Source organism: Ruditapes philippinarum, unplaced genomic scaffold (assembly GCF_026571515.1).
Source record: "Ruditapes philippinarum isolate M1 unplaced genomic scaffold, ASM2657151v2 ctg1289_1_1_1_1, whole genome shotgun sequence".
NCBI classification, from domain to species: Eukaryota; Metazoa; Mollusca; class Bivalvia; order Venerida; family Veneridae; genus Ruditapes; species Ruditapes philippinarum.
In genome coordinates this window covers 11,606-36,997 of record NW_026852445.1, presented here as the reverse complement: position 1 = coordinate 36,997, position 25,392 = coordinate 11,606, and the positions used below count along the sequence as shown (strand labels likewise).

The 25,392-nt window shown below is 31.3% G+C and overlaps 1 protein-coding gene across 10 annotated transcripts; it reads left to right on the top strand.

The window, feature by feature from the left end:
* The first annotated feature begins 4,681 nt into the window (after nt 1-4,681).
* On the top strand, nt 4,682-24,341 carry LOC132760581 (uncharacterized). 10 transcript variants are annotated; one of them, XM_060752594.1, is made up of 22 exons: nt 4,730-4,805; nt 8,445-8,529; nt 8,861-9,011; nt 9,607-9,674; nt 10,726-10,758; nt 11,025-11,175; nt 13,332-13,399; nt 13,891-13,923; nt 14,214-14,364; nt 14,979-15,046; nt 15,421-15,453; nt 15,746-15,896; nt 16,600-16,667; nt 17,042-17,074; nt 17,377-17,527; nt 18,220-18,287; nt 18,659-18,691; nt 18,994-19,144; nt 19,838-19,905; nt 20,270-20,302; nt 20,782-20,932; nt 24,203-24,341. In XM_060752594.1, exons 2-22 carry the CDS (start codon nt 8,451-8,453, stop codon nt 24,270-24,272), a joined length of 1,812 nt encoding a protein of 603 aa, XP_060608577.1. In that variant the 5' UTR covers nt 4,730-4,805; nt 8,445-8,450; the 3' UTR covers nt 24,273-24,341. The 10 variants fall into 10 exon arrangements, with proteins under 10 accessions (XP_060608635.1, XP_060608627.1, XP_060608606.1 ...); XM_060752585.1 differs by lacking the exon at nt 13,332-13,399 and adding an exon at nt 11,725-11,792; XM_060752652.1 differs by lacking the exons at nt 13,332-13,399; nt 15,421-15,453; nt 15,746-15,896; nt 16,600-16,667 and adding an exon at nt 11,725-11,792 and having other exon boundaries at nt 4,682-4,805.
* The last annotated feature ends 1,051 nt before the right edge of the window (nt 24,342-25,392 follow it).

The following is a 25,392-nucleotide window of genomic DNA, read 5'->3' as shown; positions in this document are numbered from 1 at the left end:
GGAAAATAATCTAAAAATAGAAAAACTGATGGCTACACATCTGGGAAATTGCGTTTGTTTAAAAAAAACTAGTTTCATGTTCCATTGTAATATTTATTAATCACTTTATAAAACAAGAAGAAAGAAGAAGAAAAGTTTATTTCCAACCTGTACACATAAAGTACCTCGTTGTTACAAGTTATGATTACATTGTGATCATATTATTACTTATTATTATCTAAATGTTATAAACTTCGTTTTTGAAATATTTTGCAGAAATGTGAATCCAGTATTTTCTTCTTTAAAATAATTTCACCATAAACCTATTCAGTATGAAGTTGAATTTTATAATTACAATGATAAAATCATACAATAAGTCTATATGTTGCAACTATAATGTACAGATGATTATCTGCAGTGCACCAATTATATGTAGATTCTACTGTGAAGAACGTTTTAAGTGAAAGTTAATCGTTACATGAAGAGTTGAGGAATACAAAATCACTAAAATCGGTGCTAGAGGGCACGATACATGTTGCACCTTCAGTTATATCTAATGAACAGACCTGCCATAAGATAAGATAAGATTCAATACAGTTATTATAGGAGTATCTTGATCTGGAACGAATCGTTTTTACTAGTTTGTTTTGGCAATATGACTCCAATGTTTATTTTTCCCGAAATAACATCTAATTATTACGTAAACGTTGATGCATCAATTTCCTATGAAAAAATCTGAATTAAAGTCGGACGAGGTACATAATAATAAATCTATTACATTTGATTTCCGCTGAAGTATTATGTGAAAATGTAAACGCGCAGTCTATGGCATCTGACGGAAAAAACAGGTCCTTTGCACGGGTTCAGAAACTGTCCTCCTTACGTCTGAAGTTAAACGTCTGGAAGAAATTCCGGGGGGGGGGGGGGAGTTAAGGAAAATGTATACTGTATTATCTAAAATTAAAAAAAAAACACACCATAACACAGCGATTTCCAAGATGACTGTGGTATCTGGGATGCAGCTAAAGGTACATCTCCCAAAACTTTTTATATTAATTGTGGGGCAAACTTTTAACAAATTTGGCTTAAACAAAAACATTTTGTTGTAGAAAGTAAAATAAAGGCAAAATTGAGTATTTTCCTTATGACCCTATTTCGTCTTTCTTATATCTGTTATCGGGTATTCCGGTATTTTGGTAGTGTACATTCCAATTATTATCTCTCAAGTCGAGCTTGTAATGGAATATATCCTCTCACGCTTTGCTTTTGCCAGTCAATCAGTCCTGTTTCATTGCATTGTTGCATTTCCTTGCTTACAATGTTTTGAAATTATAATTAAAACAATTGCTCTTAAAATATCCTGAAAGAGTCGCTGTCAACCGAAGATTCTCGGGTATTTCCGCCAAACTTCGGTGATGAATATTGGCTGAAGAGTACTAAGTGACATTGTTTTATCTTTATTATAAGTACTCATCCCTCTTTTAGTTGAATAGATATAAATAAATGTACATGTATATACACTATTTGGAAGATGGAGAACTTTATCTCTACTGTATATACCATGTCCAAGCATAATTACACGTGAAATAAACCCAGACTGGATTAGCTCTGGGATTGTTTCACAAAATTTATCAGTGCAATTTATGTTGTTAACAATATAATGAAATAACGCAATTTAAAAATAAAGCTTATCCTTTAGTATAAAATTTCCTTAATAAATATTACAGTACTTAATCATAAAAAAATAAAAATAAAACAATTGTAAACAATAAACAGTAAATACAGCAGATAGAAAGCAAACCCATTAAACATAACTTCGTCATAGATTTTTTTTTTTGACAGTCAAATTTTTTTTTAACTGTGTACTATAGTTTATAATGATATAAATATTAATTCATTTACAGGGGCGAAGTAGCCTAAGATCCTGATTCACCAGTAACGCTGGGAAGTCGCCATATTACCTTTATAGTGTTTGTGGACGTTAATCTTAAAGTAGGATAGGAGAAGGGTCTCTTAGAGACGCGAATACTTCTTCCTAAAACAAAATTATTATTCTTTTGTAGATGGTGGTTAAAGACCTGACTTTTAAATGCCGATTTGCCAATGATTTTGTGGGTGTAATATTCGTGCATAAGTAACTGTAGTTCATGATCACCACTATCACTATCGTGATTTGAGCGTCTTCTTTTAGCTTATCACACTTGTCACAATGTAAAGTTGAAGATACGTCAGACATTTTAGCACCTCGTGACACTATGTCTATGCCATATTTAAATAAAAGCCTTGTCTCAGTTTATAATGTGGTGACTGAAGATAAGGAATTACTAAAATTAAGTCCTTCGTCTTAAGTATATCGTATAAATTAAAATCTAGGATGGCGGTCACATACAGTTTGATATTTTTCTATGATCTTTATGATAATACACAAGAAGGCAATTTGTGTACTTTAAAATTTTGCAAAGACACATTCTGTGGAAATTTTCTAAGATGACGCTTTGTTGATTTAATTACAACATATTCGATAAACAATTTAAGGGTTGTTTTACAGAATAACTAACTAGAAATAATAAAACGTTTAGACATGACTTCAATGGTTGCCATTGAAAGGAAGTGTTTTGATAAACATTATGTAAAGCAAGGAGGGTTTCATTTTAAATACTTTTTTTTGTATTCGTAGAAGGCAATCCATTGTTGAACTAAAGCAATTGGAGAACACTCTAAAGTAATATAGAATTACCGCTACTAGTAAAAACATCTATAAAAAACCCTATAGTTTGACATTTTTCATGCGAAAAGTTTATCATAAAATTTTATCTTTGTACTTAAATCATGCAGACCTCAATGAGTTCAATGCCGTTTGTATACACAAAAAGAAGAGGCGTCAAAGAATTGATGACCGTGCGCACTTATCTAAACTAAAATTGCACTTAAATACTTCATTAAAATCTTAAATCTTAAATAAAACGTTTAAAATCAAGATATGGTCACATAGCTAATTGTGTTAGTGCGGTACGTTATCTTATACTAGTCATTGTTTAAAAAAAATATATCTAAAAATGAAGTTTTAGAATATAGAATTTCATCTGGTTTTGGAATGTCACCAGATTGTACTGCGTAACAGAAAATGAACATTTAATAAAACAGGCCTGGAAACTTACGTTTTACTTGTTAACAGCAAGAAATTTATCCAAATTTATTTTGGTTGTTCAAAGCAATTACAAAAGTTTGTCCTCACCAGAATTGTATTTTAGTTGTTTACAGCAATTAAAATGATTCATCGTAAACAGCACTTAAAGTGACTGCTATCAGAAGCACTACTATTAGCATCAAAAAATTTAAAGAATATTTGCAGTGAAAACAATACTTTTTTAAGTATAAACATAAATAAAATAAACGCTTGTATTTTGAAGTACTTCGTTTTAATTGTTTCCAAAATTGAAGAAAGGTTAAAGTAGTTGACTTTGACCCTTTTATCTGTTGGCCTGATATGAAATACACCAGTCAATTAATAAAGGTTGCATGAGAAAAATTGTAAAACTCCTTTTTGAAAAATCTTGACCTTGTAACAAATGATTCCTCCTTTTTCACCCACAGTTCAAGTACCACCCATGATATGTATCTACTGAATTAGAAAAATATAGGCTGTATAAGCAATGTATAACAACTAATTTTAGCACCAGTGACCTTGACCTTAGTATTCCAATTGTCCCATTTAGCGATGGCCTAGTGGTTAAGGTGTCTGCCTTTTAACAGGGATCATGGGGTTGAGCCCTAATCGGGTCACGACCATGTTGCTTCATATTATACCAGTACTGGTTGGTTCCAGGAAGCATATTCGAAAGTGATTAATATAAGTTGTAAGAACTTTTTTCGCAATTGAGCTTATATAATAAGTTTAAAGCAACTGCCCCTTTACTTCACAAAAAGTACAGGACCACCAAAAGTATCTTCATACTAAACATTAAAGAAAGTAGTAAACAAACAAAAGCTGTATGAGCAAAAGTCTAAAATCTATTTTAAGCATCAGTGACGTTGATCTTAACCTAAGTGACCAAAGCATTATTAGAACTCTTTAAGTATCATAAAGGGAGAAAATTAAAAGAATTAAACAAGAAAGAATTATGGCTTTTGCATACTTCACTTCCTCATCCTTCAATATTTTTCAAGTCTTTATGCGCACAAGCATTTCTAATATTATAAAGGGTGATAACTAAAAACCTAAGCAATGTAGATTCATGGTTCTTTGACCCTGCACTTTTTTGCCTCTACAACTATGTGAAATTTCAATAAGATATCATTGATAGTTTTGAAGTTATACTCTGAACAAGCGTTTTTAATTTAAAAGAGATAAATCAAAACTTTAGTTATGATTCTTGAACACTGCACTTCCTGTCAATGGTCTCTGTCACTCTGTGAAGTTTTAATAAGATTCCTTCAATACTTTTCAAGTTATTCTCCAGACAAAACGGCAGGAAGGACGGACGGGATGACGGAATGACAGGCACGGCAGCGGATATATACTCTCCCTTCAGGGAGCATAGAAATGAACAAATTTGATTCAATTTGTCAAATAATGGTTAAACAAATGGCATAATACACTTGGTTTTATCTTGGAAAAAAAGTAGAATGGAGGGTCAGCTTTGTCGGCAAGTGTATGTTAAACATGCATACTCATATATCCCGCGTCATGTGACATGCTTGAAATGCGATAAGTTAGAACCTTGACAAAGTGCATCACTTACGTAATTTACACTGAACCTATAAAAGACAAGAAAATCCCCCTAATCATCCTCATTGATTAGCTTACAGTTGGACTTACTTAAGAGGTAAGCTGTAGACAACATTTAATATAAAGATATGAAAATAAAATTGTCTGTGGCAGTATATAAATAATTTATATCATCAAAACGGAATAATATATAGATTTAACGATGAAGACGAAATACTTGTAAAATATATACACATGTAAAATGTTTGTGTGTTCAAAAATTTAACTGTGAAAACGAAATAACAGCTAAAAGTACAAAATAATTATTACGGAATGCAAAATACGAATTTTTGAAATAAGAAAGAATGAAAAGAAAAATGTGTATAATTGAGTTTAGCAAATTAAACAGGCTCAATCAAACTAAGGATGAAACATTTTTAATTCTGCCGTTTTTGCCGTTCACTACATTTGAATTCCTAGTTGAATAGCTCTATTATTAAAACATAAATAGGAGCCCCCACCCCCCTGGTTTGCTCAGTTATTTGCATAGAAATCATTTTATCCGAAATTCTAACTTTTTGTCTTGGTATATATTCAGATTGACTCGTGAGTCTGAATCAGCATTTACACGATTTTGCTTTTAGTGCTAAATGGCATCTACGGTCATGTGAAACAAGTTAAAACACATGGAAATGGACCAGAATGTTTTGTGATCGTTGATATACAAGTGTCATAAGAAACCTGTCACAGATGACAAAAAATGAAGCAAAAATGGTATGCCCGTAGTCAAGCAATTATGATCACAGGAGAAAATTAAAACAAAACATTGTTAATGAAGACAAATATCAAACAGTTCCAGTCTTTTAGAAATTTAAGATTGTAAAACATTTAGTGTGCTGAGAATTTCAAAAAAATCAGTATGTTTATGTCTAGTTTAAGAAGGTGGCTTTACTTAAAAGTGCATCCCTCACAGAGCTGATAGTAAAGAAAAAAGAGACATTGACATAATGTCACTTGACGTTATTTTGACATTGGAGCGTGGAAAGCATTGCATTCCTAGATAGCCTTATAATTTGTTCTAATGTTTGCATGTTCACTCAGCAATAGCGTTTGAAATGTCAGTAAAGAGTATTTTGCATTTAATCTCTGTTGTCCATAACTTATTGGGACAGTCAATAGAAATAAGTACCAGTAACAAACTATAAAAGAAAATAGCAATAAAAATGATTATTAATGCGCACACAATATAAACTAGTATGAACACGCTTATCAATTAAAATTATGCGCAGTATACGAATAAAAAAACCCAGCAGTAATAGACCCAATATTGCATGGCTGGAATACAACTGGAAATGTAAAAAATTAATAGCGACTTAAATATCAAAACAACAACAACAACAACAATTACAAAAAGCAACAGACGGCAAGATTACAATCAAGTCATAAAGCTTATTCATCTTGGAGTATCAGCTAGGATTTTAATTTTTACGAAATTCTGTCACAAATAATTCATGTTTTATTAGTATTGTGGGCATACTAATTTGCATGATAAATACAATACTAGAGATACTTATAAAATACAATAATAAAACTAGAGATACTTATATTTTACTTATAGAGATGAGAGACCAGAAAGTGATAAAATACTAGTAACACAATGCAACCACATCATGAAAATTCCTAACCAAATGAAGTGACGCGTTGCCATGGTGTAACCACAACATGGGGTTAATGAAATCCCAAGTTATAACCACACCATGCCTGTTTAACCAGTATCACTGGCATTATAAGAAGTGTCATAATGCGATTACAAATGTCATAAGACAAAAAAGATGATAAAGATTAAATAAAAAATTAAATAAAATCCATAAAAAAAAATAAATAAATCAAATAATGAAACTCAAGACAATACTTGACAAAAAAGACTCACTAGAAGGTGGTAAACATTTTTTCACAATAGATATTATTCTTGCTAAATCTAAATCTACATAGCGCCAAGTTAAAAGTTATGAATAAGGTTCTTACTAAAATGACGATTTAAAATTTAATTCTGTAAGTGATACATTTGCTAGAGTTAAACACCTGTTCATGACACATTTGAACATATTGTTCTTTGATTCTACTTTTCAGAGTATTTGTTAATAGAAAGTCGACAATACAGATTGGTTCATCCGGTATCCAGCAAAACCAAGCTCTTCCAATGATTTTAACCTGAGCTATCCATTATGAGTTCACGATATTTCAACTGAATCTGTTTTACAATACAATATGTTACCTACATCCCAGACTCCTACACCATATGACAACAGACATATTTTTCTAGCTTGGTCACAAAGATATTTAGTTTAGTTTATTAAGTATTAAGATTAATCTTGATACCATGTATGGCATTGTTGAAGTAAAAAGAATGTGTATTTCTACATTATCCTTTTGAAAAAAAAGAAGTTTCCTTAACTCGTTATAAGAAGACATAGCACTTATTGAAAATCAGACGCGGATTCTGCAAAAATTACAGTATATCATCAGCGTAAAGCAGTAAAAACAATTTAAAATAAACCTCTGCTATATCATCACTTAGTACATTTTAACAGACCGTGCATTATACATATCTGAGATATCCAAAGAACAGGTGATCCGTTTTCATCTTGACGGACACCTTGTTGCACTTGTAAAAGAAGTTGATAAATCCTGGTTGCATGATTTAGTTTTGTCATTAATATTATAAATTACTCCTAGCATTTTATGATCTACTTTGTGCTTTAAAAGTTTCTTCCATAAAATGTTCTATTTACAGAATCGAAAGTATTTTTTTATAATCGACAAATGCACAATATAATTCCGTATTCTTACTAAGATTAAAATCAAATGACAATTTCAAAGTAAATATATGATCTACAGTTCCATAATCTTTACGAAAACGATGCTGCTCTTTACATAATAATCATGAATTTTCTAGAAAAGTATTAAGTCTGTAATTGAGAATACTAAACAACTTTAGTGATTCCTCTGTAGTTGTATAGGTTATTTATATCACCTTTTTTTAAAAATAGGAAAGACAACTCCTTTGCATCCGTCTTCTGGGGCACATGCTGAGTTAAAAGATAACATTAATTGTTTAAAAAGAAATCATTTAAAACAGACAGCATGATATCTTTAGAGTACTTGATATACTCGTTCAATTATTGTCATGTAAAGAACAAGCTTTGTTATTACTTAAGCCATTAATAGCATTCAAAATTTCGCCATTCAAAAGTATAATCTGAAATATTGATAATGTCAATATCAACATCCCCTTTCTCATTATTTTCATTTAATTAACTGAAATGTTCATAAAACGCCTCTGCACTAAGATTGGACGTAATTTTTTATTCTTTCTAAAGAGTGCTTATTCATTAAAGACCAATGAGCTCTGCGGTCTGAACGACCTAAATTTCTGAACTTAATGTAAATAGTTTTATTATACTTATTAACCTTTAATCTTATTTCCTTTTTGTACATTTTACTTGCACTTTTTAGAGACTCTAAATTTCTATTGGAATTGAGACGTCTATATTCTTTTATTTACTATCATGTATAAAGATCTTTTTCCCCTACATTCCTGGTCATGCTACAATTTTGTTGATTTATATGTACAGTATCCACACTTATCTTACGAGTTTGAATCCGCGATTCTTAATCCTGGAATTTTAATGTAAAACCCGAAATGGTTCTGAAATGAACGAGATTGTTTGATTTTTAGTTAATGTTTTATTTACAGATCAAGATGAAACTGTTTACATTACTTATTATTTTACCCGCCCTGGCCATGGCAGTCCCCGAGAAAAGATTTATAGAAACTATCAGTAAGTATATGTATTTTAAGATTAACGTTATTTTTTTTGTTTTGAATAAGATTTAAGTAAAATGGAGGTACACATAAATTTTGTCTCGTATCGGTTAAATGCTTTCTGGTCATAACATAAAACAAGTGCAACTTCTAATAGCAAAATAAATTCTAAAATGTTGATTGCCTGATAAACAATGTTAAATCTTAACAGAATTGAGAGCAGGTAAGTCTTTTGTAAATCCATACCAGTAGGCCTACATTTTAAAAATATTTTTTCACACTGACTTAGCTTGTGCAAGGGTGCGTAACAAAAATTGTTATAATGAGAAAATGTTTTCTATTTCAAGCATCGTTGATAGATACACCCACATTGAAACTTCATCTCCAGCAACTTATCGATATCATTGGTAGTGATGCCACAGAAGGTGCTTGTGAAAAAGCTGCACATACTGTTTTTTCTGGTCTATTGGACCATTCTGTACCTCTTATATGCCATTCGTAAGTGCAGAGTATTAATTGTTTACTTTTATTTACACGTACTACTGTAGTAACATTATTATCTTGTGTGACAGTGACAAAATACTAAAACATTCATGTTTTTATTAAGATGTTACTATCACGCAATTGTCCGTATTGGTTCATATGTCGTATTTTACATGTATAATTTATCAACCATTATCTATCTAAACTACAATCGATACTGAAATATTCAGTCATATCTTCATACAACACAAGCGCTGTCAATAATATCTTTGTTCATTTCCGGGAATTAATTTTACATTTCGTCATCTCGAAAAGTGCATTGCTACAAGATTCAGAAGCAAATTTAGTGTTTCAAACAATATCTAGTTTGAACGATATCGATTCATTGTTTTTATTTTTATTTTTGTCGTTCACAACAAAATAAATCTGAACAGTAGGAAGTTCTTGTCAATACTGCAAGCAAGTCGTTATAAAACTATTAATACCACATTTATACATGTTTCAAAATGCAGCTTCTGTACCTTGCAAATGTTTACTGTACCATGTCATTTAAATGTTTACGGAAAATTAATCTATGAAAGTTTTACTTTATATCATTTTCTATTTAAAGATTACAGGAGCTTGTTCATCATTTCCAAATAGTGCCATCAACCAGCTCAGTCAAACGTCTCGCAGTTGGTAAATTCATTATATGCGCAAACTTATATAAACATATTTTCTATAAAGTTGAATTATCAAGTGTGGACTATTTTCGCATTTTTTCGCAATCTTTTACTTATTTATTTCATCTTTTAAGAGTTTATTATGGTTGCTGATTGGTGCCATTCGTGTTTTCGCCTCCGGACCCCGCCAAGTGAAAAGTCGAAAATTGAAAAGTTAAAATGGCGGGGCGCTAAACGAAAACACGCTTATTAACTAGGGCGCGGGGCGAAGATTAATAAATATAATTCCGCCTCGCGGGGTGCGAAGCGATGTTGCGTGTTGCGAAGCGAGGTTCAAGAAATAAAACGGCGAGGTCGCAGGACGAAAACAAGCTAATTAGCGGGGGCGCGGGGCGAAGTTTATTAAATGAATAAATAAATAACGCTAATAAGCTTGTTTTCGTCCCGCGACCCCACGGAGCGAAATGTCGAGAATAAACAAGTTTAAATGGCGGGGCGCGGAGTAAAAACACACTCATTAGCGAGGGCGCTGGGCGAATATATAAAGAATAAAATTTCGCCGCGCGACCCGCTATTTGCGTGTTTTCGTACCGCGACCCCGCCAAGCGAGAAGCCGAGAATTAACAAGTTTAGATGGTGGGGAGGCGCAGAGCGAAAACACGCTTATTTGCGGGGGCGCTAATTAGCGTGTTTTTGCTTGGTGGGAAGAATGGCACAAATCAGCCACCATAGTTTATAATACTGGAGAAACCTTACAAAATTAATGCAAGTATTGCGAAATTGTATAAGAAATATTTGTGCAAAGATGAGCGTTTGATCAAATCATCTACATCAAATTAATTAGTTAACGAATTAAAATATTGGCATTATGGAAATTTGATGTAGTCAAAATTTTGATTAAGTAAAGACAAATAGTAACGAACAGATTTTAAGGCTTTTTTATTGAAATGGTTTGTTTATCTCTTATAATTTTAGGTGATTTCAGTTTGAAGTATCCTACTTTCTTTATGATTAAAACAAATTGTCTATAATGTTCAGCCTTCTCTTTTAAACATATTCTCTTACAGTACCTGAGAAAAGATATCTCTTAGATCATTTGAGTAAGTATAAATGCTACTTATTAGATTTAATCAATAAACACTGGTTTCTAAAGGACAACAGTAAAATATATAAACTGGCATGTTAACATTGAGCAACTATTATTTGATTTATTTCTTACTGCATTATGATGCACTTCAAAAAGCTCCACTTTGTTCTAAAAACACAGTTGATTTACTTTATTTGTCATCCGGTAAACAAAGCAAGCAATTATTGAAATGAATTCATACGATAAGATACTTTTAACATGTTTTATGTCCATTTCAAGCATCGTCGATAGATATATCCACATTGAAAGCCTATCTGCAGCAACTTCTCGATATCATTGGTAGTGATGCCACAGAAGGTGCTTGTGAAAAAGCTGCACATACTATCTTCTCTGGTCTATTGGACCATTCTGTACCACTTATATGCCATTCGTAAGTTCAGTGTAAAACTATGTTAAGTTGCTTTCAGAAATTTAACTGCTTAAATATTATCATATTTTGTGACCACGGTCAAGGCTTAAACGACAAGATGTTACAACCATGCACTTGTCCGTATTGGTTCATATGTCGTATTTTTTTTTAAAGAACTCACTGTTTCATAATAATGTAACTTTTTTTCTCATCTTTATAACCTGTATCTATCTAACAGACAGTCGATACTGATATATTCCGTCATATATTTCAGAAAATAACATTCACTTTCACAAAATTGTTGCATTTATAGCTTTCCACAGGTACATAATATCTTTTTTATCATAAGCCAAATCTTACGTCTTATCATTTATTTTGTTCACGACACAATTAATGACAACAATATAAAGTGCTTGCCAAATACTGTAATTTGTCAAAACTCTGTAAAAACTACACGTTTAATCAAAAGCCAATTATACCTTTGTATCATATTATATCATACCTTTCCTATATTAAACTGAACATAATTCTATGCATGTTTCACTTTGCATTTTTTTTTTCTATTTAAAGATTCCAGGAGCTTGTTCACCATTTCCAAATAGTGCCGTCAACCAGCTCAGTCAAACGTCTCGCAGGTGGTAAATTCATCATATGCACATACTTATATAAACATACTTAAAAATCGAATCTTCTTTTCGCAAAACTTTTGTGTTGCGTTCCTTTATTTTAAGCCTTTCATCATTATTTGCTTGTGTACCGTGTATTTAGAACTGGAGAAAAATTAGAAAGAAAACTAATGCAAGTATTGCAAACTTGATTTAGAATAATTTGTGTAAAGATGAACATCTAATAGAAATTATCTAACTCAAATTAATTTGAGAAACTATATATTGACATTATAAAAATTTGAAGTGTTCAAAAGATGCATCGAACAGATTTTGAAGTTTTTTTTTATTGAAATGCTTTCTTTTTCTATGATTATAAAATGATTTCAATTCAATTTGATGTATCCAACTACTTTATGATTACAACAAATCTTCTTTAATGTTCACCCTTCTCTTTTTAAAATATTCTCTTACAGTTTACATATTCTCTTACAGTACCAGAGAAAAGATATCTCTTAGATCAATTAAGTAAGTATAAATGCTACTTATTAGATTTATATAAACACTTGACTCTTAAGGACAACAGTACGGATGTGAATATTGAGTAGCTAGTATTTAGTTTAAATATTTATTTGTCACATAATTAAATAGTCCCAATTTCTTAATGCATTATAATAAACCTTTAAAAGATCCTCTTTGTTTTAAAAGTCACAGTTGATTTACTTTATTTGTCATCCAGTAAACAAAGCAAGCAATTATTGAATTAATTTCATATGATAAGATGTTTTCAACATTATTTTGTGTTCTATTTTAAGCCCAGTTTGATAGATACTACCACATTGAAAGACCATCTGGCAGCAACTTCTCGATATCATTGGTAAGTGATGCCACAGAAGGTGCTTGTGAAAAAGCTGCACATGCTATCTTCTCTGGTCTATTAGGCCATTCTGTACCACTTATATGCCATTCGTAAGTGCAGTGTAAAACTATGTTACGTTGCTCACAGAAATGTTCACATGTCGTATTTTCTTTGTAGATCTTACGGTTCCGTAATAATGCAAGCATTTGTTTGTTCTTTATTAACCTTAATCTATCTAACAGACAGTCGATACTGTTATATTCGCTCAAATATTTCAGATAAAGCATTCACTTTCACAAAATCGTTGTCAAAAACATCTTTATGCATTGTCATTAGGTCGAATTAATATTCAGAATCTTCTGTACAGACAAATGTTGTTTTTTTAAAGTAATCTTGATTGTTTATAGTATATTAAGCTTGTGACCGAAATTGATTGTTTATTGATTTGACCATTTTTGTTGTCATTCATAGCTTTCAACTGGTACATAAGATTATCTTTATCAAAAGCCAACTCTTATCATTTATTTCGTTCACGGCACAATTAATTGCTACAGTAGAAAGTGCTTGTCAGATACTGCAATTTGCCAAAAGTTTGCAAATACTATATGTATACATGTTTTAAACATAAGCCATTATACATTGTATCACAATATATCATACCATTCCTATATTAAACTGAATATAATTCTATGGCATTATTTTTCTATTTAAAGATTACAGGAGCTTATTCACCATTTCCATATAGTGCCATCAACCAGCTCAGTCAAACGTCTCGCAGTTGGTAAATTCATCATATTCACCTACCAAGCTTGGTCTTCTTTTCGCAAAATAATATTTTTGTCGCGTTCATATATTTTAAGATCTATAAATTATTTCTTTTATCAAAATATGTTTAAACTATCTGCTTGTGCAGCATGTGGCCAAATTTAAAATAATATATAGAACTGGGGGGGGGGGGGGGGGGGTGCGAGTATTGCGTTTTGTATAAGAATGATGTGTGCAAAGATGACCGTGTATTGCAAATTATCTACATCAAAATTAATTAGTAAATGAATAAAAATATTGGCATTATTAAAAAAATTGAAGTGTTCAAAATTTTTATTTGGTAAAGACAAATAGTGATGAACCGATTTTTGAAGATTTTTTTTATTGAAATGTCTTTTTATCTTTAGAAATGGGTAATTTCAATTGAAGTATCCGACTTTGTTTATAATTTAATATTCAGCCTCCTTTTTTTCAAATATTCTTTAACAGTTACATATTCTCTTACAGTACCCGAGAAAAGATTTCTCATAGATCAGTTGAGTAAGTATAAATGCTACTTATTAGATATAATAAATAAACACTTGACTCTTAAGGACAACAGTACGGATGTGAATATTGAGTAGCTAGTATTTAGTTTAAATATTTATTTGTCACATAATTAAATAGTCCCAATTTCTTAATGCATTATAATAAACCTTTAAAAGATCCTCTTTGTTTTAAAAGTCACAGTTGATTTACTTTATTTGTCATCCGGTAAACAAAGCAAGCAATTATTGAATTAATTTCATATGATAAGATGTTTTCAACATTATTTTGTGTTCTATTTTAAGCCCAGTTGATAGATACTACCACATTGAAAGACCATCTGCAGCAACTTCTCGATATCATTGGTAGTGATGCCACAGAAGGTGCTTGTGAAAAAGCTGCACATGCTATCTTCTCTGGTCTATTGGACCATTCTGTACCACTTATATGCCATTCGTAAGTGCAGTGTAAAACTATGTTACGTTGCTCACAGAAATGTTCACATGTCGTATTTTCTTTGTAGAACTTACGGTTCCGTAATAATGCAAGCATTTGTTTGTACTTTATTAACCTTAATCTATCTAACAGACAGTCGATACTGTTATATTCGCTCAAATATTTCAGATAAAGCATTCACTTTCACAAAATCGTTGTCAAAAACATATTTATGCATTGTCATTATGTCGAATTAATATTCAGAAACTTCTGTACAGACAAATGTTCATTTTTTTTTAACGTAATCTTATTTGCTTATAGTATATTAAGCTTGTGACCGAAATCGATTGTTTATTGATTTGACCATTTTTGTTGTCATTCATAGCTTTCAACTGGTACATAAGATCATTTTTATCAAAAGCCAACTTATCATTTATTTCGTTCACGACACAATTAATGGCGACAATATAAAGTGCTTGTCAAATACTGCAATTTGTCAAAACTCTGTAAAAACTGCAATTTGTTTAAAACATAAGCTACTATACCTTTGTATCATATTATGTATCATACCTTTCCTGTATTAAACTGAACATAATTCCATGGATGTTTCACTTTGCATTATTTTCTATTTAAAGATTCCAGGAGCTTGTTCACCATTTCCAAATAGTGCCATCAACCAGCTCAGTCAAACGTCTCGCAGTTGGTAAATTCATCATATGCACATACTTATATAGACATACTTTAAAAATCTGATCTTTTTGCAAAAAAAAAAAAATGTTGCCTGCCTTTATTTTAAGCTTTTTATCATTTTAAGTTTAAACTATCTGCTTGTGTAGCGTGTGACCAAATTTTTATAAGTATTTAGGACTGGAGAAAAATTAAAAAAAAATTAATGCAAGTATTGCGATTTTGATTTAGAATAATTTGTACAAAGATGAACGTTTTTTTTATTGCTTTCTTTATCTATAATTATAAGATATGATGTATCCAAAATTTTTATGATTAAAACAAATCTTCTATAATGTGCAGCCTTCTCTTTTTAAAATATTCTCTTACAGTTTACATATTTTCTTACAGTACCTGAGAAAAGATATCTCTTAGATCAATTAAGTAAGTATAAATGCTACTAATTATATATAATCAATAAACACTGGACTATAAAGGACAATAGTAAAAATAACAACAAAAGTATGTGGATATTGACCAGCTAGTATTCAGTTTTAATATTTACTTGCCACGTAATTAAATAGTCACAATTTCTTACTGCATTATAATGCACTTCATAAAGCTCATCTTTGATACAGTTGATTTACTTAATTTATCATCCGATAAACAAAGCAAGCAATTATTGAATTAAATTCACATGATGAGAAGCTTTCAACATATTCTTTTCCATTTCAAGCATCGTTGATAGATACACCCACATTGAAAATTCATCTCCAGCAACTTCTCGATATCATTGGTAGTGATGCCACAGAAGGTGCTTGTGAAAAAGCTGCACATGCTGTCTTCTCTGGTCTTTTGGACCATTCTGTACCTCTTATATGTCATGGGTAAGTGCATTGTATTACTATGTATAGTTGCTTACAGAAATATAACTTTTTACACATTTTTGTATTGTGTGACAGCAAATAATGACTAAAAATGATGTTACAACCATGCACATGACGGTATTGGTTCACATGTTGCATTTGCATGTTGTATTTGCTTTGTAGAACTCCCTGTACCACAATAATGCAAGTATTTGTCTGATCTTAATCATCCTCTATCTATCTAACCTACAGACGAAACTCCTATACTTGGTCAAATATTTCAAAATAAAAAAATCTTTTTTACAAAATTGTTGTAAAAAAGCCTCTTTATTCATTCACATTTTGTCAAGTTTATATTCAGCATTTTATGTATAGACAAATTCATTTTTCAAGTAATCTTGTTTGTTCATTGTATTATCCATTGAACGATATCGATTAATTGTTTATGGTTTTGTACATTTTTGTTGTCAATTATAGCTTTGAACAGGTACATAATATATTTTTTATGACGAGCCAACTCTTATCATTTATTACGTTCACGACACAATTAATGGCGACAATATAAAGTGCATGTCAAATACTGCAATTTGTCAAAACTCTGTTAAAACAACATATTTAAAACTTAAGCCATTACACCTTTGTATCATATTATATCATACCATTCCTATATTAAACTGAACATAATTCTATGCATGTTTCACTTAGCATTATTTTCTATTTAAAGATTCCAGGAGCTTATTCACCATTTCCAAATAGTGCCGTCAACCAGCTCAGTCAAACGTCTCGCAATTGGTAAATTCATTATATGCACATACTTATATAGACAACCTTTAAAAATCGAATCTTCTTTTCGCATTTTTTTTTGTTGCGTTACTTTATGTTAAGCTTTTCATCATTTTTAAGTTTAAACTATCTGCTTGTGTAGCGTGTGACCAAATTATAATGAGTATTTATGACTGGAGAAAAATTAAAAAAAAAAACTAATGCAAGTATTGCATACTTGATTTAGAATAATTTGTACAAAGATGAACGTTTTTTAATGCTTTCTTTATCTATAATTATAAGATATGATGTATCCAAAAGTTTTATGATTAAAACAAATCTTCTATAATGTTCAGCCTTCTCTTTTTAAAATATTCTCTTACAGTTTACATATTTTCTTACAGTACCTGAGAAAAGATATCTCTTAGATCAAATAAGTAAGTATAAATGCTACAAATTATTTTTAGTCAATTAACACTGGACTCTGGAGGACAATAGTAAAATACAAAACAAAGTATGTGAATATTTAGCAGCTAGTATTTAGTTTAAATATTTATTTGCCAGATAATTAAATAGTCACTTTTTCATACTGCATTGTGATGCACTTCATGAAGCTCATCTTTGTTCTAAAATACATAGTTGATTTACTTTATTTGTCATCCGGTAAACAAAGCAAGCAATATTGAATTGAATTCATGTGATAAGTAGCTTTCAACATGTATTTGTTTTCTGTTTAAAGCAACGTTGATAGATACTCCAACGCTCAAAACACATCTGCAGCAACTTCTCGATATCATAGGTAGTGATGCCACAGAAGGTGCTTGTGAAAAAGCTGCACATGCTGTCTTCTCTGGTCTATTGGACCACTCTGTACCTCTTATATGTCATGGGTAAGTGCAGTGTATAACTATGTATAGTTGCTAACAGAAATGTAACTGTGTAAACATTCTTGTATTGTGTGACATCGAATAATGACTAAAAATGATGTTACAACCATGCACTTGACGGTATTGGTTCACATGTCGCATTTGCATGTAGAACTCCCTGTACCACAATAATGCAAGTATTTGTCTGATCTTTATTACCGTTTATCTATCAAACCTACAGTCGATACTGTTAAATTCGCTCAAATATTACAGATAAAGCATTTACTTTCACAAAATTGTTGTCAAAACTTCTTTATTCATTCTTATTTTGGCGAAATTTATATGAAGAATCTTCTGTACAAACAAATTCATTTTTTCAAGTAATCTTATTTGCTTATTATATATTAAGCTTTTGAACGATATCGATTCATTGTTTATTGTTTTGTACATTTTGTTGTCATTCATAGCTTTCAACTGGTACATAAGATCATTTTTATCAAAAGCCAACTCTTATCATTTATTTCGTTCACGACACAATTAATGGCGACAATATAAAGTGCTTGTCAAATACTGCAATTTGTCAAAACTCTGTAAAAACTACATGTTTAAAACATAAGCTACTATACCTTTGTATCATATTATGTATCATACCTTTCCTATATTAAACTAAAAATTATTCTACGGATGTTTCACTTTGAATTATTTTCTATTTAAAGATTCCAGGAGCTTGTTCATCATTTCCAAATAGTGCCATCAACCAGCTCAGTCAAACGTCTCGCAGTTGGTAAATTCATCATATGCACATACTTATATAGACATACTTTAAAAATCTGATCTTTTTGCAAAAAAAAATTGTTGCGTTCCTTTATTTTAAGCTTTTCATCATTTTAAGTTTAAACTATCTGCTTGTGTAGCGTGTGACCAAATTTTAATGAGTATTTAGGACTGGAGAAAAATTAAAAAAAAAAACAATGCAAGTATTGCAAACTTGATTTAGAATAATTTGTACAAAGATGAACGTTTTTTTAATGCTTTCTTTATCTATAATTATAAGATATGATGTATCCAAAATTTTTATGATTAAAACAAATCTTCTATAATGTTCAGCCTTCTCTTTTTAAACTATTCTCTTACAGTTTACATATTTTCTTACAGTACCTGAGAAAAGATATCTCTTAGATCAAATAAGTAAGTATAAATGTTACAAATTATTTTTAGTCAATTAACACTGGACTCTGGAGGACAATAGTAAAATACAAAACAAAGTATGTGAATATTTAGCAGCTAGTATTTAGTTTAAATATCTAATTGCCAGATAATTAAATAGTCACTTTTTCAAAATGCATTGTAATGCACTTTATGAAGCTCATCTTTGTTCTAAAATACACAGTTGATTTACTTTATTTGTCATCCGGTAAACAAAGCAAGCAATATTGAATTGAATTCATGTGATAAGTAGCTTTCAACATGTATTTGTTTTCTGTTTAAAGCAACGTTGATAGATACTCCAACGCTCAAAACACATCTGCAGCAACTTCTCGATATCATAGGAAGTGATGCCACAGAAGGTGCTTGTGAAAAAGCTGCACATGCTGTCTTCTCTGGTCTATTGGATCACTCTGTACCTCTTATATGTCATGGGTAAGTGCAGTGTATAACTATGTATAGTTGCTAACTGAAATGTAACTGTGTAAACATTTTTGTATTGTGTGACATCGAATTATGACTAAAAATGATGTTACAACCATGCACTTGACGGTATTGGTTCACATGTCGCATTTGCATGTAGAACTCCCTGTACCACAATAATGCAAGTATTTGTCTGATCTTTATTACCGTTTATCTATCAAACCTACAGTCGATACTGTTAAATTCGCTCAAATATTACAGATAAAGCATTTACTTTTACAAAATTGTTGTCAAAACTTCTTTATTCATTCTTATTTTGGCGAAATTTATATGAAGAATCTTTTGTACAAACAAATTCATTTTTTTCAAGTAATCTTATTTGCTTATTATATATTAAGCTTTTGAACGATATCGATTCATTGTTTATTGTTTTGTACATTTTGTTGTCATTCATAGCTTTCAACTGGTACATAAGATCATTTTTATCAAAAGCCAACTCTTATCATTTATTTCGTTCACGACACAATTAATGGCGACAATATAAAGTGCTTGTCAAATACTGCAATTTGTCAAAACTCTGTAAAAACTACATGTTTAAAACATAAGCTACTATACCTTTGTATCATATTATGTATCATACCTTTCCTATATTAAACTGAACATAATTCCATGAATGTTTCACTTAGAATTATTTTCTATTTAAAGATTCCAGGAGCTTGTTCACCATTTCCAAATAGTACCGTCAACCAGCTCAGTCAAACGTCTCGCAGTTGGTAAATTCATGATATGCACATACTTATATAGACAATCTTTAAAAATCTGATCATCTGATCTTTTTGCAAAAAAAAAAATTGTTGCGTTCCTTTATTTTAAGCCTTTCATCATTATTTGTTTAAACTATCTGCTTGTGTAGCGTGTATTTAGGACTGGAGAAAAATTAAAAAAAAAACTAATGCAAGTATTGCAAACTTGATTTAGAATAATTTGTACAAAGATGAACGTTAATTTAATGCTTTCTTTATCTATAATTATAAGATATGATGCATCCAAAAAATTTTATGATTACAACAAATCTTCTTTAATGTTCCGCCTTCTCTTTTTAAACTATTCTCTTACAGTTTACATATTTTCTTACAGTACCTGAGAAAAGATATCTCTTAGATCAAATAAGTAAGTATAAATGTTACAAATTATTTTTAGTCAAATTACACTGGACTCTGGAGGACAATAGTGAAATACAAAACAAAGTATTTGAATATTTAGCAGCTAGTATTTAGTTTAAATATTTATTTGCCAGATTATTAAATAGTAACTTTTTCATACTGCATTGTAATGCACTTCATGAAGGTCATCTTTGTTCTAAAATACACAGTTGATTTAATTTATTTGTCATCCGGTAAACAAAGCAAGCAATATTGAATTGAATTCATGTGATAAGTAGCTTTCAACATGTATTTGTTTTCTGTTTAAAGCAACGTTGATAGACACACCGACACTCAAAATACATATCGGAACACTTTACGGTATCATTGGTAATGATGCAACAGAAGGTGCTTTAGTTGTAATCCTGTAAACAAAGCAAACTTTATTTAATTGAGTTCATATTATAACATGCTTTCAACATGTTTTTTTTTGTGTTCTATTTCAAGCACCGTTGATAGATACACCCACATTGAAACTTCATCTGCAGCAACTTCTCGATATCATCGGTAGTGATGCCACAGAAGGTGCTTGTGAAAAACATGCACATGCTGTCTTCTCTGGTATATTAGACCATTCTGTACCTCTTATATGTCATGGGTAAGTGCAGTGTATAACTATGTTTAGTTGTACTGTTGAAACATTATTGCCTTGTGGAACAAAAATTAAACAAACACGTTTCTTCATATTTTCTCATATTAAATTCTTCTTAAAGCTGTATCGCCTGCAGCTGGTTGATATTTTCTTTATTTTCCTTTATGTAACTTCACTGCAGACCATATTGTTTTACCAGCAGTATAAACATCTTAAACATCACATTTTACAATAAAAGGCAAATAGCGCTTACTTGTTGTTAGCGATATTTTTATATTGTTCACGACAGGTTGTCAAAATTTTTCCGGTTCTGCATAATTTTATGTTAAATGTATAAAGCTTTATAAAGCTTGTGTTTTTTTTAGTTTTAACTTTTCGGCATTTTCTATTTGGGTGGTTCCAATATTCCTACTTGAATAATGTTGAATCACCCTTAGGAAATGTTGCCTGCCTTTTAACTTTGTCTTTTGACGTCTTATCTGTGATATGCAGGCTTCATAACCTCTGATCCCCTATCAAAATTCCATTTTATTTAGTTCCGCCCATTGTTTTCTCGTTTACACGCTTTCTATTACTTGGGGACCATACGTCGCTTTTCATGGAATGGCACGGAAGTGTTACGTTGAAGGTTCCATGATAACCACCGTATGGACACATCTGCGGATGTTTCTAAATTCAAACTAGAACTATCACTAAAAGTGATTAATACCCCCCCCCCCCCCACAAGACTGCTTCGGAAATGAGGATGTTACTAGTAACAGAATACCTTGTAAAAGAATTGAAATATAGAGTTATGGTTGTGGGCAATTAAAGATAGTTGTGGTTCTTGTATATTGCATTTCCTTTCAATGTGGTTGACCATTGAAGAAGTTTTATTGAATTACTCTGTAATAAGTCCAAAAATACAAAGAAAAGGAACAAAGGGCAATAACTCTATAAATACTGAAGATGGAGTTATAGTTCTCGTGCACTGCACTTCCTCCCTCTTTTTGTGCTTGACCATTGTATGAAGTTGTTTTGAATTTCAACCAGTATGTTTTAAGTAATGCTCCAGACAAGGAAAAGTATCAAAGGGCAGTAACTCTGTATTTTGTCAAAATGGAGTTATGGCTCTTATGCACTGCACTTTCTTTTAATGTCCTTGACAACTGTATGAAGTTGTATTGAATTCCAAACAGTAGTTTTCAAGTTATGCTCTGGACAAGGAAAAGTAACAAAGGGCAATAACTCTGTAATTTGTCAAGATGGAGTTATGGTTCTTGCGCAATGCACTTCCTCTCAATGTGCTTGACCATTGTATGAAGTTATATTGAATTCCAACCATTAGTCTTCAAGTTATGCTCCGGACAAAAAAAAGCAATGGAAAAGTAACAAAGGGCAGTAACTCTGTAATTACTTTAGATAGAGTTATTGTTCTTGTGCACTGCACTTCCTCTCAATGTGCTTGACCATTGTATGAAGTTATAATGAATTCCAACAATTAGTCTTCAAGTTATACTCCAGACAAAAGAAAGCAATGGAAAAGTAACAAAGGGCAATAACTCTGTAATTACTTTAGATAGAGTTATGGTTCTTATGCACTGCACTTCCCCTTACTGTGTTTGACAATTGTATGAAGTTGTTTTGAATTCCAACCAGTAGTTTTCAAGTTATGCCCCGGACAAGGAAAGGTAACAAAGGGCAATAACTCTGTAATTAGTCAAGACAGAGTTATGGTTCTTGTGCACTGCACTTCCTCTCAATGTGCTTGACCATTGTATGTAGTTATATTGAATTCCAACCATTAGTCTTCAAGTTATGGTCCGGACAAATGAAAGCAATGGAAAAGTAACAAAGGGCAATAACTCTGTAATTACTTTAGATAGAGTTATGGTTCTTGTGCACTGCATTTTCCCTTATTGTGTTTGACAATTGTATGAAGTTGTTTTGAATTCCAACCAGTAGTGTTCAAGTTATGCCCCGGACAAGGAAAAGTAACAAAGGGCAATAACTCTGTAATTAGTCAAGATAGAGTTATGGTTCTTGTGCACTGCACTTCCCCTCAATGTGCTTGACCATTGTATGTAGTTATATTGAATTCCAACCATTAGTCTTCAAGTTATGGTCCGGACAAAAGAAAGCAATGGAAAAGTAACAAAGGGCAATAACTCTGTAATTACTTTAGATAGAGTTATGGTTCTTGTGCACTGCATTTCCCCTTATTGTGTTTGACAATTGTATGAAGTTGTTTTGAATTCCAACCAGCAGTGTTCAAGTTATGCCCCGGACAAGGAAAAGTAACAAAGGGCAATAACTCTGTAATTAGTCAAGATAGAGTTATGATTCTTGTGCACTGCACTTCCTCTCAATGTGCTTGACCATTGTATGCAGTTATATTGAATTCCAACCATTAGTCTTCAAGTTATGGTCCGGACAAGAAAATGCAACGGACGTCTGGACCGACCGACCGACCGACCAACCGACCACCGGGTGACTCCTATATACCCCCCAAACTTCGTTTTTGGGGGTATAAATATTACCATTTCATGTTTAAATGTTGAATTCTGCTTAAGCCGGTGCTAGGGGGCGTGGACGGTAGTTTGCACTCTACAGTACGCTCAATCAAACCAAGCCTGCAACATTTTCAATTATGTTGTGTTGGACTTTCTTTAGGGATTCTTATTTTCTCTATTTTATATCTGCTGCCAGTAGAAAAGACTAATAAATATTGCTCCAATCACTTCTAAATTCAATAAATATTGCATAAACAGTGCCTGTAGAGCCATTTTGCCTCTTTTGTGACGTAACAAACTATGACGTCACAAGATAACATATTTTCAAACGTGTGGTTAACATGAACCGTTAGGCATATCGAAGATAAAAGCGTCTAGTAAATCACTTTGGTTGAATAAATATATTAAAATAAAACGCAAGGCACTATATTATTTGCTCTCCATAAGTCACTGACATTCAATTACCATTTATGTGATCATTGAACTAGCATTTGAAGGCTTATTGAGTTTAAATCGTAAAAACAATCTAATATTTGTGTCGTTCAATTTACATGTTGGATTTTTTTAAACTCGTTGAATAAAAGCGATATATATATATACTATCGGCACTGCGTCGTATTTAATCACTATAATTCAACTCATTTAATAAATTTATTATGAAAAGACACGCATGATTGAAACATCATTTATATATCATAATGATATTTATATCATTTCTAAATCGTACTATGATATGTTTATAATAATAAAAATATGCCATTTTAATCTTTGTTTCTATTTAAAGATTCCAGGAGCTTGTTCACCACTTCCAAATAGTGCAAGTAACAACAACAACAACAACAGCAACCAGATAGATTAAACGTCTTATATATGATACATTCGTCACATGTACAGAACACAATAAAGAAATGTGTCCCTGATTATGTGTGTCTTTTTTCTTAGTAACAATCACAGTTCATTTCTTTTTAACCTATTTATTTATACTGATAACTTGCTATTAGGGCTTTTAACCCGATTACATTATAGCAAAGCATGATAATTTAGTACGGATTTCATGGGGAGAATGTAACCGAGTGTAAAATGAAATTGATTTTTGATATTTTGCGAATAACAAATGCATATTTTGTAGTTCTACAATACCTCCAAGATGTTATTGTTGAATTATGGGACAGACTAAGTGGTATCATGATGTCTTACCTACAATTTTGTCTAAGTAAAATTCATACAAAAGTAAGCTTAATATGTATGTATTAAAAAAACTGGAACACTTTGTTCTTACATAAGCTTATTTTTCGTATGAATTTTATCTTTAGTTAGTCAATCGTTTTTATATTCTTGTAGTTTTAATGCAGTTGCTTTCTAAATGGTTGGTTTTACCGCTTCTTAAAATGACGATCATGCAAATGTTAATACATTTGTATCTATCGTGGTTTTTCAGTTAAAGAAAACGATTTATAAGTCTTTTGACATGCAAGTTGAAAATTGGTATAAAGAGATTTTTTTATCCTACGTTTCACAACAGATGATACTATATTTGCGTGTACACTACAAAAACGCGTCTACCGACTCAGTCGACGTTAAGAGGCATTTGTACAGTAAAATACTGGTTCATAGTGTTAGTTGTAAAATGTTTGCATCAAATTCTTATACTCAGATTAAAAATATCAACTTTTAAAATTTCTAAAAATTTTATTTGATTTTTGTCTTGTTTCTGATGCTTTCATCATTTAAACATAATGATTTAAAATGATTGATTTCAATTTTTAAACAAATAGTTATGAACATTTTAGAATACTTTTAAATTGAAGTGTTTTAAGACATTGAAAATTTAAAAAAAAGAACAAAGTATCAAAACATAGATTCGGAAAGTAAAATAGTTGCATGACAACTTAGTGCAAAATCTTAGTAAGTAAAATTTATGTAATGGAGAAAGACTAAACTCTATACTTGCATTAAAACTGAGCACGCATGCAT

Coding starts and splice junctions, on each gene's coding strand:
- LOC132760581 (XM_060752594.1), top strand. CDS start 8,451: ATGAAACTGTTTACATTACTTATTATTTTACCCGCCCTGGCCATGGCA. Junction 11,176..13,331: donor GTACCACTTATATGCCATTC/GTAAGTTCAGTG, acceptor TTCTATTTAAAG/ATTACAGGAGCTTATTCACC. Junction 13,924..14,213: donor ATTTCTCATAGATCAGTTGA/GTAAGTATAAAT, acceptor TTCTATTTTAAG/CCCAGTTGATAGATACTACC.